Source organism: Mastigoproctus giganteus, chromosome 8, assembly GCF_048544385.1.
Source record: "Mastigoproctus giganteus isolate SK-2022 chromosome 8, ASM4854438v1, whole genome shotgun sequence".
Taxonomy (NCBI): Eukaryota; Metazoa; Arthropoda; class Arachnida; order Uropygi; family Thelyphonidae; genus Mastigoproctus; species Mastigoproctus giganteus.
The window spans coordinates 143,268,130-143,283,616 of NC_143582.1; the positions used below are offsets into that span (position 1 = coordinate 143,268,130).

Here is a 15,487-nt window from a genome sequence, read left to right on the forward strand (position 1 = left end):
GCATGGAAGATTATGAACAGTGGCACTTGAGAGTTTCTTGAAACATTATGATTCAAAGTGAATGCTTTGTCTTCTTTTAACCGAAAATTAAAAATATAAATTTTATTTACTTATCTCCATTTTCATAACCCAACTTAGGAAAAGTAAGAAATGAATGAAACACTTTACACCCTTTTCTGTAGCTCTTCCATGATTGGGCGTGTGACATAAGCTGTTATTAGTTTTTGTTGGCTTTCACTGATTTGGAGTGACAGTTTAGCATCTGCCATTCTAGCTGTTGATCCATAGTGGCCATGTGAACTCATAATCTTGCTAAGTATCTTAGTAGTGGAGGGGTGATAAATGAATTCACTAAGTGGCATTTAGAAATAAATAAAAATACACTTTCCCAGGAATCAATCTTGCCATGCATTCTAGGTTGTGGGGGCAGTTCAATGAGTGATGTTTAGAGCATTTTTGAAATAGTAACCAAAATGCTGATTCTTTAAATATTAAGCAAAAATAAGAAAAATACACAAACTATCTGAAATTAAAGGTCTGGGATATGCTGAGTTTACCGATAGTGATAAATTAGTGGCAAAAGGCATGCTGTCACTTTCTCAAGGATCGATAATTAGAATGGGAGCATTAACAGTATTAGTATTAATAGTGGCAAATGATGTAAGAAGGAAAATATATCCAGCATCAGCAAAAAAAAAAAAAAAAAAACTTCCCGCATCACCTGTCCTGAAGTACTTTATCTAGTTCTTCCACGAATTTATTCAAACTACCCACTTCTCAGCATCTGTATACTGCCACGGTCTTTCAGGGATTGAGATCTGTTGATTGGATTGGCCAGAACTGCAGAAAGTCTCTAGAAATGATGCGATCATTTCCGAATGTTGAACGGAGCAGTTCCTTCACTTGTCGACCAATGTGGGTGGGAAGGGGCACAATCTTTAGCATTAGCATTAGTAGAGGCATATGATGCAAGAAAGCAAACTTATGCAGCATCAGCCAAAAAAAAAAAAAAACCATTTCCCATTTCACCCCTCCATTCGTTCCAAATGCCTGTCCCACTCAGCCTTAAATTTATTTAGGCTATCAACTTCCACAACAAAAGATGGAAATCTGTTCCACCAATCAACTACCTGCTGGCTAAAGGCAAATTTCCGCACATCTATACTACAGCTGTCTTTCCTCATTTAGAAACTGTGCCCCATTGGGTTCTTAATCTGAGCAAGAGGAAGAATCCCATCAGCATTCAACTTGCTCAACCCATTCAAGGCCTTATACACCTCAATCAGATCACCTTGCAGGTGCCTACTCTCCAGGTGCTGCAATTTGCAGAACTTAAGCCTTTCTTGGTAAGAGCACCCCTTTGTTCCCCTCACCAATCTTGTTGTCCTTATTTGTACTCGTTCTAGCAACTCTACATCCTTTCTAAAATGAAGCCTCCAGACCGTTTTAGAATTTTTTTATTTCTTCGTTTGTAGAACGAAGAAAATTTTCCATATAACGACTGCACTATGAGACTTAACTGGGTACACATTGTTCGCACCCATGGTCTTCAAGCAAGCAATAGTGCTGTTGTAACACCCGAATGAAAAGATAAAGAGCTTGAAACTCTTTAGTGGTAGCCGTAAAACCTATTTGACTACCTATTCCACATACCGAGAAGTCCAGCTGGTCAACTACTTTCTGTGTATTCATAGCCAGTGGGCAGACCAAGGTGTATTAAACATTCGGACAGTAGGCTCTGGTCAACCTATTGTTGTTGTTGTTATTTTGGTTTTTAGGAGCATTAGCAACTAAGGCCATATTGCTCTGGGGATATGTGGTGGTCATTCCCTGACCTTTCCGCATCCTCCGTATTTGGTGGTCACGGGCTCGAACCCCAGTCTAATCAAGAAGCATGTGCTATGCACTGTTGCTCCTGCCCACCTGGCTACGGAGGTGCCACCTTCTATTGTAAGCACTCTGTTAGAGATTTAGAAGAGAGTGGCTTTCCTTTATCCCGACAAGCGGTTATCTGTTGTTTCGTGGAAGTGAAATGGCACCGTTTCAAAGCTATTGGCCTATCGTCGAGCACAATATGAGATACAGAGGAAATTTTGCCTCCCACGCTACTATCGTAGTTTTTTCTTAAGAGTTATCTATGGTGTATCCACACCGATATTATGTAGATATAAAACTCTTACTCTTGACCTATTATGCCTTGTTGTATTTAGTTATTTTAAATATTACTATACAAACCTTTTGGTATCTCTCATATTGTGTGATTATCTTCACAACTGGGTCATCGTGTCTGCAATACCAGGGTACTTGCCCACCCACCGATGAAATGCCAACAAGCTTTGAAACGATCATGAGGGGGAGCCTGATATTCACGGAGTTTTAGAATAGGTAACAACAGTCTTTTCTACTGGGGAAGCGTTGCCTATTTGAGGAGTTTTTGAGTGGTGTGAGTAGAAGGAGTTAATGTCCCTTTCATTCTTCTGCACCGTTTCTTTTATTCTTCCACTCCTACTATAACTTTCCCTCTACTTTTTGCTTTTCTAAGTCTAATAGGGACTTAGAAAAGTGGATAGTAGAGTTATTATCCCACACATATATAAACAAGCTTTGAAACGGTGCCATCTGGGTGATGGTGTCCAACAAGACTTTGACTTCAACATTTTTTCTTAAGAGTTATCTATGGTGTATCCACTTTGTACTTTTGTTGCTAACAAATTAATAAGTTCATTCTGAATTTCTGGAGATAAATAATTAGTGTGGTGTTTAATATGAGATTCCAGAACATTTTTCATACCAACGTCAAATTGGCTGACAAATTTTATCAAGTTTAAAAATACCCCACAATTTTTTTCTTCGGTATCGATATTACTAGCATGTCCACGAAATGCCAAATTATTTTCAGCACAGAACAATATACATTTCAATATATGATGCCATTTCAAAATTTTGCTTCTTAGTGCTGCTTGTGCAGCATCGTCAATTAGTCCACCTTTTTGAAGACCCTTTTTTAATAATTTCCATTTCGTGAAATTGTTTATGCATTGTATTGAATTCTCATGAAAAAGAACGTTTGGATTTAGATGTTTCCAATCCGTAAATCCATCTGAGCTGCAGAATGGAACATTATTTGTGCCAGATACAAATAAGAGGCAAGAAAAACAATATATTGCATCTTTGTTTTTGCAATAAAATAACCATTTCCTCTCTTTTTTTTTTTCAATACCTTCATTTTTGTATTTCCACGAATTATTGAAACATCCACCATTAGTGACAGGATACGTATTTAAGACTATATGTTCGGGACCGTGTTGCACCATAATATAAAAAATATAAAAAATAATATAAAAAATACTGTTCAGAAGAATCATAGAAATTCTCATACAGGATTGATTGTGTGAATACCCTTTTTGTTCGTTGGTCAACAGCAGAACGATGAGACCGCAACCAAGTTCGGATATAAAAATTTGGATTCCATAATTCTAATGGTGGACCATGTGGTTTAATGAACAACAAACTTGCCACATGTTCGACAAGAATACGGGATCTTTTCTCAGTTAATATTAAATTCATACTGCTGAAGCCATGCTCACATTCAGAAGAACTGCAAGCTATAATTTTGGAATAAGTTTTTAAATGTTCCAAATCTGTGGGCATGCTGTGACCACCATTAGCCAAGTAACCCCTGTAGACATTCAAACATTTTGTGAAAGATAAATTAAAATGTTTACAGAGAGAGATTCTATTTTGTTTTCTCCAAATCCAAGATCAATTTCAGATGCCCATTCACTTGGTTCAAGAATTTGTAACTCTTTTACTGTTACTCTTTTAATGTCTGAAGTTGAAATTCCTTCAGTAAATTCAGTAGAATCTGTACTAATGTTCAGCCTATGCTTCATATTATTAATAATATTGTTTAGAAATTGATTTCTATGAATTAATGTTATTTTGTTATTGATCGTTAATGTTACTGAAAATAATTGCAATTTTTTCAATGGCATCTGAGGCTTCTTACAACTTTTTTTCCTTTTTGAGGATCTTTTAAAAATTCCAAGTAACGAATTGTACGACTAATCAATTTGTTTGCATATACTATTGTCGTATCTCTTTTTTGCAATGACTCTGAAAGAATCGATATCTCAAACAATACGTCGTACATCAGGGCTAAATTTAGAACTGTTTGGATGAAATTTGTTTATATAATCCGTTGAACATGGATTGTTCAATTTTGTTTCGGTTGTTATCTTTACTGGAATTTTCAAAATGATGGCATAAAGTTGCAGAATTTTGCCAAACTGCTGATACGATCCTAAAGGAACTGGCCGCCCACCTTACATTAAATACCCATCCAATCTTTTTAATTTCATTTGCATCGCAACATGCTGTATTATATTATTAGCACTTAATCTTGAATGCAAACCGTGAGCAATAACAGTGCCATTCAATTCTCGAAGTTGTAACAACTCAAATGGTCAGAATATGGTCGATCGTGTTTTTGCAATATAATATGCAGTTCTAAAAACCTTACAGGTGCTAGAAATTTCGGAGTCATTCATTTGATCGATTACCGCTTCTAAATGTTGTTCATTTGTAGCTTGCAAGATTTTTTCAGCCTATATATGAGAAGTACTTTTTGAATGTTCATAAATTTTCTTATGCAAATATGTCAATTGTGCACTTCTATCTTTGCCATAAGATGATACCACTACCAAACTCCATTCCTTTGAAATGCTAACTCCCTGCATTTTAGACGGCCCTATTTTTTTTACAGCAGCACAAGCCAAACATCCTAATTTTCCAGCGTCGCATGTAAGCCAAGGATATGCTTTTTTCTTCTCAGTCCACATGTCAGCATTCCAAATGTGGGGCCAATTAAATTTTAATTCTGTGTCACTGTTTCGTTCATCTTTAGATCTTGATGAAAAAGAAGAGGTCATGTCATTATCATTTCCACATGTTTGTACATTTTCTTGCAGTTTTCAGTTTTTTATCAAGAAATCTATTTAATGTTGCTTGCTTGCATTTTTCGCTCATTTTGTATTTAATGAATTCTTCTTTTAATTTTTAAATATTTTTGTTTCATTTTTAAATACTGAAATTGCGTAAATTTAAATTTATATATTTAATGCCGTAAAAATTAATTTTTCCAATAATAAATAAATTAATTAATCTAAGTAGTAGAGATCAATCATAAACTCACATGTACATATTATATATATATAACACATATATGAATGACAAAAAAAAATCCTGTACGTCATTCTCCAGAAGGCTATATGATCAATCCACATCGACTGTACAGTAACTGAATCAGACTTCAGACTCACGGTTCATAGAACAACCAGTGCCGACCGGGCTAGCCGAGTGGGTAAAGTACCTGCCCGGCAACCCAAAGGTCGCGGGTTCGATTCCCGCCTCGGGCTTGGATCAAAGTACTGCAAAAACCTTGGGAGGTGCAATATGGCCACAGAAGCCGATGCGCCAACAACTACCAAATCAAAAAAAAAAAAAAGAACAACCAGTTCTAGCATTCAGTTCATGGCGAATCAAAATGCAGCATTCGAATGCATCCCATTATATCTCATTTGTTGGATCTCTTTATCTAATGCACTGTACTTTAGTAAGAAACGTTCGTTTCATTGAGGAATTTATATTTTTGTTTTTAAATAAATTTTTAAAGAAATCTATTAATTTTAAAGATTACTATTAATATATATTTTTAGTAGCAGTGAGTAAGATAAATATTATTTCTCCCTCTCCTTTGATTATGCCATTGTTTCATAATATTAGGTGTATAAATTTAATGATTTTCTATTATGACATTTAGAAAAATGTACCGGAATGTTCTTCTGGTGCATTCCGGCCCGAATACACCACTGGTGGTTCCTTTATCTGCAAATTCTTAATGCATGAATAATCACTGCTGATAATCAGATCAAGAGTATTACTCCCTCTGATTGCCTCTCGAACAATGTCAATGTAGAAAACAGTCATCCATTAAATCCACAGAAGTCTTGCTAGTGTGCGAGTGACCAACTCACAAATTCCAGTCAGTATCTGGAAAGTTAAAATCCCCCATTATAAGACATTCTGATTTACTGGCCCACTGTTTTTCTGCACAATTGCTCATTATACTCATCAGATTCATTAAGCCTATAACACACACCTGCTCTTATTTTTCCTTTCCCATTGCTTATGTTACACCAAACAGATGCAACATTGCATTGTCCACCATCATCAGTTGGATGCACTTCCTTAGATTTTGTGTGTCTCTTGACTAACAGTATAACCTCCCCTCCCTTCCTGTCCTGTCTATCCTTTCTGTATACATTGTACTCCCCAAATTCTAATTCTGCACTGCTTATATCTGTGTGACACCACTTCTCTGATATTCCAACAATATCTGCTTTTGATGTCTTGACTAGCACTTCAAGCTCATCAAATTTATTAACTATACTCCTGGGATTGGTGTGCATGCACCTGCTCCTACTCTTAGTTACCCTAACACAGCCCATGTATTTACTTGTTCCACTATGACTCCCAGCAGTCCTGGAAATCTCCATTACTTTGCTTTCCAGGCTGCTGCTCATTCTAATAGAAGCAGTGCAAGAATCATTTTTGGCTCTACCTGTGGCCACTGTTAACCTTTTAGTCTGTGTAAAAGGTTAATCTTGCATGAATACTATGGTCTCCAAGCATTGCCTTTCCTGCAGAGCGGGAATAATGTGTTCTCTTAGAAGAGTGCAGTACCATGCACTACACCTTTAGACTTCAAAGAAAAATGGTCCGATTGTAAACTCTACTATGAATCTACACCATATTGTAACGGATGGACTTTGTAGTGGTCTTTCATGCACAGCAGATGGATGAGAAGTTCCCCAAATTCGGTAGATATGTGCATTTACAGCCCCATGAAGAGTGAAATGTGGCTCATCAGACCATAAGATCATTCGAGCCCATATATGAAGTTCCACACGAGCCAGAAATCCTAGATCAAAGTCTGTTCATTGTTGCTGATCACAAGACTAGTTCTTGCACTACGTGAATTGTGTATGGGAACCAGCATAAAATTATTCAAAGCACTTTATGTACAGTAGACCAAGGAAGGTTCAAATCTCTTGGCACACTTTTGGCACTACTGACTGGTAGTGTTTCGCATTCTCACCTGGAGGCCATTGCAACTGCCACTTCATCCACTACCTCTGTTCCAATACATGGTCGTCTCGTCCCCTACCTGGAATTACACCTAACTCCCCAGTCAGTCACTTCAAATTTCTTTATTAGTTTTTGAAGCCCCACTGACTTCAAAGATCCTTAAAGTGAACCTTTAAGTTTCTAATATTCACGTAGTGCTGCATTAGCATTACTGTTATTCTGGTAGAACAGTTTTACTAAAAGAGCATGTTTTTTGTAAGAGCCATAATGGTTATTGAATGGTGGCATTGACCTTTCTGCTCTTACCTAACAGGATGTCATTTGTGTAAGCAGCATGTCTTGAAGTAAATGACAACTTTTACATATGTGCGGTGCCGTTTTTCCCCCGGTGGCGAAAATTTGAACTATTTTTTTTATCTTTTTTAAATCACTTCCCTATACCCTAAGTAACATACCCACCAATTTTCAAAGCGCTAACTCTAACCATTTTGACACTAGGGTCTTCTGAATAGGGAAACTTATTGTATAACCATCCAGTATGTATTATTATTATTATTCATATGGTGCAAGGAAGCCTGAGGCTTATGCTGCACCAGCCAAAAAAAAAAAAATTGAGTTACCCTGAGAGAGAGAGAGAGAGAGAGAGAGAGAGAGAGAGAGAGAGAGAGAGAGAGAACAAGAGTCAGAAGTAGAAAATGATATCTAGCTCAGAACCCTGGGTGTATATATATATATATATATATATATATATACAGGCTGGCCTCGATTAATGCAATTAATTCACCCCATGAGCGCATCGCGCAAAACGGAAATGTGTTAATCGAATATAATAATCAATAGGAAAAATTATAATTAGTCTTTGACCTTAAGGAATGTCCATAAAGAATTATAAAAATACCTTTTAAATATCTTTTTAACTATATACCATGTAAAAGATAATGAAAATAATTATAGAATTAAATGTTTATTGCATAAAACAGACTGGGCACCACAGAATATTTTAAATTTTAGAGGGAAACACAGCGATACTCGACATCTGTCGGACACAGCGCAAACTATTAGCTCTAGGTAGTTCACAGTTTCAACATTACTTATTAAGTTGTTTGGACCTAACTAAAGTGGAACTGTTAGGTATTTCTTTTGGACTAGGGGTGCCGTGAAAAAATGACTGAGACACTAAGGGTGCCGTGAACCGAGAAAGTTTTGGGAACCTCTGGCATAAAATACACAATGAAGAAACTATTTGTTACGGAAATATTTGAACAGTGTTGGCTTTCTTTTTTTCATCAATCATTTCCGATAGCTGACAACGATCTTCTCTAGGCCCTGGCGAAATAAATATCACTGAGAACCTCAAACCTTTTGTTTGAGGCTCTCTGCGATACGAAAGATTTCATTTAGTTCTTTTACCATTATCTCCTTTGTGGTAACATTTTCATCTGGCTCATTTTTTTGCATTAGAAAATTAGAATTTTTAAATGCAAGTCTGCAAGTGACTTTATTAGCAGGAGACAAACAAGTAACGTCTTCATCCGATGATTGATGGGACACACTGAGGCAGGCAGCGGGTGAATGCTTGTTTATTGCCCGTCCGACGCATGGTAAGCTTAGCAATGCAATTCAAATCTTTTTCAACTTTCACATAAAAAAGATCGCATTAACTAGAAATTTGTATTATGTAAAGTGAAAAGTGGTATAATTTTTTCAAATAGCGGTAACTGAAAAACACGTTAATCGAACTTGCATTATGCAAGGCCTGGCTGTATATATATGTGTATATATATATTTAATTTCATTTTCACTTTAGCTCTTCTTCTATGAATGTGTGAGTTATTTTCACCTCTGGTGTCTAAAGGAATGACCCTCAGAGTTTAGTGATGATCTCAGTAGCATCCCTTATACCACAAATTTAGACTCTCCTGTATTTCCCATTTGGTTAAAATATACTTTCAGTTGTAAAAATGGATGCAAAGTTTATTTGCAGTTTTTGCTGGATTGTCTATGATTTAGATCTGGAGAGGGAGCCTGTAAGATTTGCTGCATCCACATACAAGAAGAATTTTTCTTGTTTTTAGCTCATTTCACCATCAGTTTCTCATATTGAACTTTTGCTTTTCTCACCTGATCTGTAGTATTCTTATATATTTGCTTTTAGTCCTTATATTTGGTAATATTATGTGATCTGTCCCATTTTCCCTTCTTCTTTAGCTGTATCTGATCTTTTCAATGGATGACAAGTATCAGTATCTTTGGAATCCATCTTTTGTGATACTTTACTGCTGAAACAAATGCACATTTGTATGTTTGTGACTAATGGAGTAAGTCACTTAAGTTTTTCCCACTGAGCTTTCACTGACCTGAAATTGCAACCTGAAACTGAGTATTCACTGACCTGAAATTGCAACCCTTGTTGAGAGAGCCTAAAGAGTCCTTCAACCTGCTTTAGTGCATCCCCCCCACTCAGATTGGAGCAGTGGGGCATTAGGGACAAGTTACAACAGTGGGAGAAAGAGTGGTTATCAGTGAGTACTGCTCCTCTTGGACTAATGTTATTAGCAGAGTGCTCCAGGGTTAAGTGCTGGGCCCATTATTGTTTTCAATATTTATTAATTATATTGATGATGACATATCAGGCTTAATGTCTTAAGTTTTAAGATGATACAGCAGGAGTGGCATAGTGGCTTATGACAGTAATTGGAGTATGCTTCTGGAACAGATCTGGAAAAATTTAGGCTGATGGGTTGAGAAGTGGCAATTGTAGTTTTAACATTGATAAATGCAAGGTACTGCATATGGGTAGCAGTAATCCCAGATTAACATTCTATGTTGTATCACACTGAAGGTAGTAGAGATTGAAAAAGACCTAGAGGGTAACTGCATTCAGATGTGAAATTCTCTGAACAGTGCAGATGGGCTGCTAGGACAGCTCAGAGGTTTTTGTCAATGGTATACAGAAATTTTGCCAGCAAAGATAAGTAGGTAATTATTACACTGTATAAAGCAATATGAAGACAACATTGTGAGTATTATATACAGGTCTGGAAGCCTAATTTTAGGAAGAATGAAGTTGTTGGAATGGGTGCAGGAAGAGTAATGATATCAGTGAAGAGAACAAAAAGGGTACTATTACCAAGAAAGAGGCTCGGTTCTGCAAATTGCAGCATCTGGAGATCAGGCACCTCCCGAGATCTGATTGAGGTGCTTAAGGCTGTGAATGGATTGATTAAGCTAAACTGAGTAAGCAACCTTACTCAAACCTAGGCAACACACATAATGGGACACGAATTTAAATTAAGGAAGGATGTTGCAAGATAGAAATGCAGAAATTTGCTTTCAGCAGAGGATAGGTGATTGTTGAAGCAAACTTCCATCTGGTGTTGTAGAAGTGGGTAGTTTGAATAAATGTAGTGAAGAATTAGACATGCTATTAGAGGGGATAGACAGGTGATTTGGGAGGGAGGGTTTTTTCTTTTTGGCTGATGCTGTATAAGCTTGCTTCCATTCTAGTTTCTCGGATAAATTGAAGTATGAGGATAAAGCTTGCTTTGGCTGTCCTGACCATTGTGAATTTGTCTCTTTTATAGTGCTTATTGATCTTTTGTGACATATAAATAAGAAATTGCTGGAGAGTGAGCAATATGGGAAATATTTCTCAGAACTGGTGACAGGATTTCAATGAATAAGTTGAGTCATTAAAAGTCTAATATTAAAAGGAATTATAGCATAACTTCTAGTTACAAACAATCAATGAGAAATAGATTAAATGATTTAGCAGTGTTTTTTTTAATAATTTACCTTAGTATTTTATGCTAAGTTTGAATTTTACCACATAATTGATAACACTACCTCACAATTCCCTGTTTTTTTTTCATGTTACTCAACAATCGTTATAAGATGTCTACATCTTAATAGGTGGCGTTATTTTTATTTTTTACTTTATTCTTTTCCCATGTACTTTTAAACTCAATAGAAAATAATTTACCCCCGGGGACTCACATCTGGTGAGTATGGGCTTGGCACATCCAGGGTCCTGAGCTGGATATCATCATTCTTCTCTTTCTTGGTGATTCCTTTCTACTTTTGTTTCTCTCTCTCTCTCTCTCAGGGTAACTTGGGGAATTTTTTTTCGCTGGTGCAGTATAAGCCTCAGGCTTCCTTGCACCATATGGCTAATAATAATAATAATGAATAATTGTGGGGGTAGGGTTTTTAATCTTTATTTTTATATTTATTTATTTTTTTTTTTTTATTATTGTATATTTTATTTATATATCCCCTTATTAACCCCTCCCACTTTAACACCTGACTTGTCTGGGATTTTCTGAAATCAATCACGGGGACCCCAAATATAATAGGTATTCTTCCACTGGACTGGCTGAGGTTCGGAATGACAGACAAACACATAAGTGTAGAATAATACAATGTTTATTGGCATATCATACATAAGAAAACTTGTAACAACATCTAACTGAATACCATATTTAGTGGGAACTTGTTATCCTACCGACGTTTAAATGTGTAAATATCGTGTAATCAAATGTCAAATTGTTTCATCAGCAAATACCAAATTCTAAAACATATATTTATATATATATATATATATATATCGTTGTGTCTCTTCGTGTTCCACATAGGTTTCAGTAGGTCATGGTATTCACCACACACAATCCGTCACTCTTTACTTCTTAACAGTCCGTATGAATGAATGATCAACTATCAGCTATTGAACAGGTTAATAAAATTCATTGTGTTCGTTTCCCAAAATTGTTAGGAAAATACATATATATAATCAGACCTTTCCTAGTAGCCAGGTCAACAGTCAACAATAATCAACTAAATTAATTAGTTACCTTCCCGTTCAGCCAATCAACAATCCCTTAATGGTCTACCTGTTTAATCAATCTCCACTCCAATAAGGTATACTCCTTATAAATCAACATTCACAATAATTCAAATTGCAACTTCTAACTCCACACTAGTTAGAAATCCATTACCCAATTGTTAACAATTCTTAGTTACTTATTAGATCATTTCTTTCAATCAAATATTAATACAGAACTCCACTTCCAACTTACAGACTAACTTACACCTTGACTACTTTACTCTTATTCTCTCCACTAGACTGATTATCTTTCTTTATGTATTACATCTTTACATCTATATATATATTTATTACTTAGACATTCCCTCCTAAATTTTATATCGTTCTCCTATAGTCCTTTTCCTTATTAATTTAGGTTCTTTTATTTTCAGTAAATTTCTTAACACTTACGTAATTGATTGGGCATTTCTCCCTGCTCGGTCTCCTTTCTTGTCTGCCCTCGGCGTGGACTGGAATGCGGAAAGTTGCCCATCCGGGGAACACTGTAATCTATCTGATGTTTCCCTACCGGGTACTGCACTGCTGGACTTAAATCAGGATCCTATATTCTTTCTTAGTCAGCATAGCGTCCGTTGACTGAGGTATTTTCCGAGTCGGCCAGTCGCTCAACAGCTCATTTAATTAAATTTGCCTCTAGGATTCTCTGCTTTTCTCCTTTCTTCCTCCATACTGCCTTACCTTCTACAAGTGAACATTCCTCCCTCCTCTAGTCTTACACAAAGTTCTTATCACAAATTCTCCCCACTACAACTTCCATCTACCCCAGGACTGCAGCCACCACCCAAACTAGACCACGACTCTCTCGAATATCTCCTTCGAAAAACTCCCTTTTCGACCCTTCTCTACGCTCTCTCCAAATTTCCCTCCGCTTTCTTCCTGGCCAATCGTTGACATCCACATCCCTTCCTTCGTGATTCTTATTCGTCCCCTCTCCTCTCCCGTGGGCGTCTTCCATCCCTTATGTCAGAACTTCCGTTTGTCTAGCAATTTCTGGAACCTTCGCGAAAAACCAAGCGGAAGTTCCGGTCATCTAAGAAAGTTCCAGGCCTTCCTGTGACCTCACTCTCACATCCATTACTACGTCGCCCACACCTGCTAGAGTCGCACCGTGAAATTTTTAAGAGGGTGCGTCCGTACTCAGTACCCTTTCTAATGAGTATATGCCCCTGTCTTAAGTGGGATTTGTTTCGGTCTATTATACTTAAAGACTCACTAAGGAATCCTTTACAAACAAGGGATATAACTTAAGCTGGGAGTGTCTGGAATAACTTTCAAATTCCAGTGTTTCCTAACACATGATATTTGAGCTGAAAACTGACTGTTTACACTACAATTAACTCTCTCAATATTTAACAAGACTTTATTAATTATTATTGTAAGGATGGGTCCTTACATAATTTAATCATCTAATGTAATAATATTTATCTTCATTTAATTTATTGATATTATCACCCAGTATTGTATTCTGTGAATAATTTAGCAAGATAAATACAGGAAACTAAATATGGAAAAATCATTATTTTTATTTTTTGCCTGTTTAATGATTATGTTCAGTGAAAATGCTTAATGAAAATAAACTCCTTACACAATATTGAGGAATTATTAATAACCAGTAAAAAATAACATTAAGAAAATTGTGGCATGGTAAAAAATTCATATTACTTTATTCACGTATAATAAGTATAAATATTTTTCTAGTCACAGCTTCAGCAGTTACGTGATATGGGTATAACAGATGATAACGTGAGCCTTCGAGCACTGCAAGCTACAGGTGGAGATGTTCATGCTGCTTTGGAGCTCATTTTTGGGGATTTCACAAGAGATAATCAGAATTCCTAGCTTTCAGTCATAGAATATTTTAAAAATCATTGTAACTTATTAATTAGTGTGTTATATATTTCATAGAAATGTTTTGTAAACTTATGCCAAAAGACATATACAGTTATCTCTATTCTGAGAGTTAAAATCAGATAAGTTATTTGTATCTATCAATTTTCACTTTAAGTGAAATAAAGATTTGTTAAAAAAATGTATTTTTATTTTTTGTGATAAAGTTGGTTTTTTTTGTCTTTTTAGTTTCTCCTAATTAAGAATGGATTTATTTATATTAAAAACGAACTAGATTTATGAATGCATCTTTACACCACAATTTTATTCTAAGTTACCAGAAGCGAAGTTAATTTGTGATTTTGTTAGAGAAAATTACTCAGCATGGAAGGTATTTCAATATCAGTTTCCTTCATATCTATCTTATTCAGCTTATTTGAGGATTAATCATTGTGACATTAGCATTAGCAAAGGCACATGATGCAAGAAAGCAAGCTTATATAGCATCAGCCAAAAAAAAAAAAAAATCATCCCTTATTTCACCCATCCACTCGCTTCAAATGTTTGTCAAGTTCTGCCTTGAATCTATTTAAGCTATCAACTTCTACGACAGATGGAAGTTTGTTCCACCAATCAACCAACTGCTGGCTAAAGGCAAACTTCCGCACATCTGTCCTACAACCATCTTTCCTCAATTTGAATTTATGCCCTTTCAGGCGATTATTCTGAGCAAGAGGTAGATTCCCATCCGCATTGAGCATGCTCAAACCATTCAAGGCTTTATACACTTTAATCAGATCACCTCGCAGGTGCCTAATCTCCAGACACTGTAATTTTCAAAACTTAAGCCTTTCTTTGTAAGAGCAATCCTTTGTTCCATTCACTAATCTTGTTGCCCTTCTCTGTACTCATTCCAACAGCTCTACATCCTTCTTAAAATGAGGCCTCCAGACCTGTATACAGTACTCAAGGTGTGGCCTGACCATTGCCTTATACAAGGGGATAATCACCTCCTTATCCCTGCTAGAAAAAAAATTCCTGTATATCATTGACAAGACACCATGCGGTACTCTTAGAGACCGTCTGCACTGTGCATAAAACTTCATATCTGCCCACACAATTACCCCCAGGTCCTTTTCATTCTCTACCACTGTCAGTGTGGTACCACAGAGTTGATACGTTACTCTGGTATTACTGCTTCCCATATGTAGTACTTTACATTTGTCAATGTTAAACTTGATTTGCTACCTCTCAGCCTTGAATGCCCATCTCAGCCCATCTGCTCAACTTTTCTAGATCCTGTTGCAGCAGTGTACTGTCATTAGAGTCATTAACAACCCTGCCAACCTTTGTATTGTCTTCAGACGTGGACATTAAGCCTGATATACCATCATCAATATCATTTATAAATACAGAAAACAACAATGGACCCAATACTGAACCCTGAGGTACCCCACTAATAACATTAGTCCATGAAGAGCAGTTTCCATTGATCACTACTCTCTGTCTTCTCCCACTCAGCCATCCCTTTATCCATAGCAGCAATTTGCCTCCAATGCCACACTGCTCCAATTTGTGCAGCAGTCTTCCATGTGCAACAGTATCAAAAGCCTTTCTAAGGTCCAAATA

General features: G+C 36.4%; 1 protein-coding gene across 2 annotated transcripts in view; it reads left to right on the forward strand.

Annotated features, from left to right (window-relative positions):
* The window catches only part of LOC150081878 (ubiquitin-like protein 7), an 84,924-nt gene extending 70,994 nt beyond the window's left edge, over nucleotides 1–13,930 (forward strand). The window contains exon 8 of one of the 2 annotated variants that reach the window (XM_090379786.1): nucleotides 13,730–13,929. In XM_090379786.1, the coding sequence (XP_090235912.1) occupies nucleotides 13,730–13,870 (141 nt within the window). In that variant the 3' untranslated portion in view covers nucleotides 13,871–13,929. Of the gene's footprint in view, nucleotides 1–13,729 lie in introns of both variants that reach the window. The other variant, XM_090379787.1, reaches the window with a different exon arrangement.
* The last annotated feature ends 1,557 nt before the right edge of the window (nucleotides 13,931–15,487 follow it).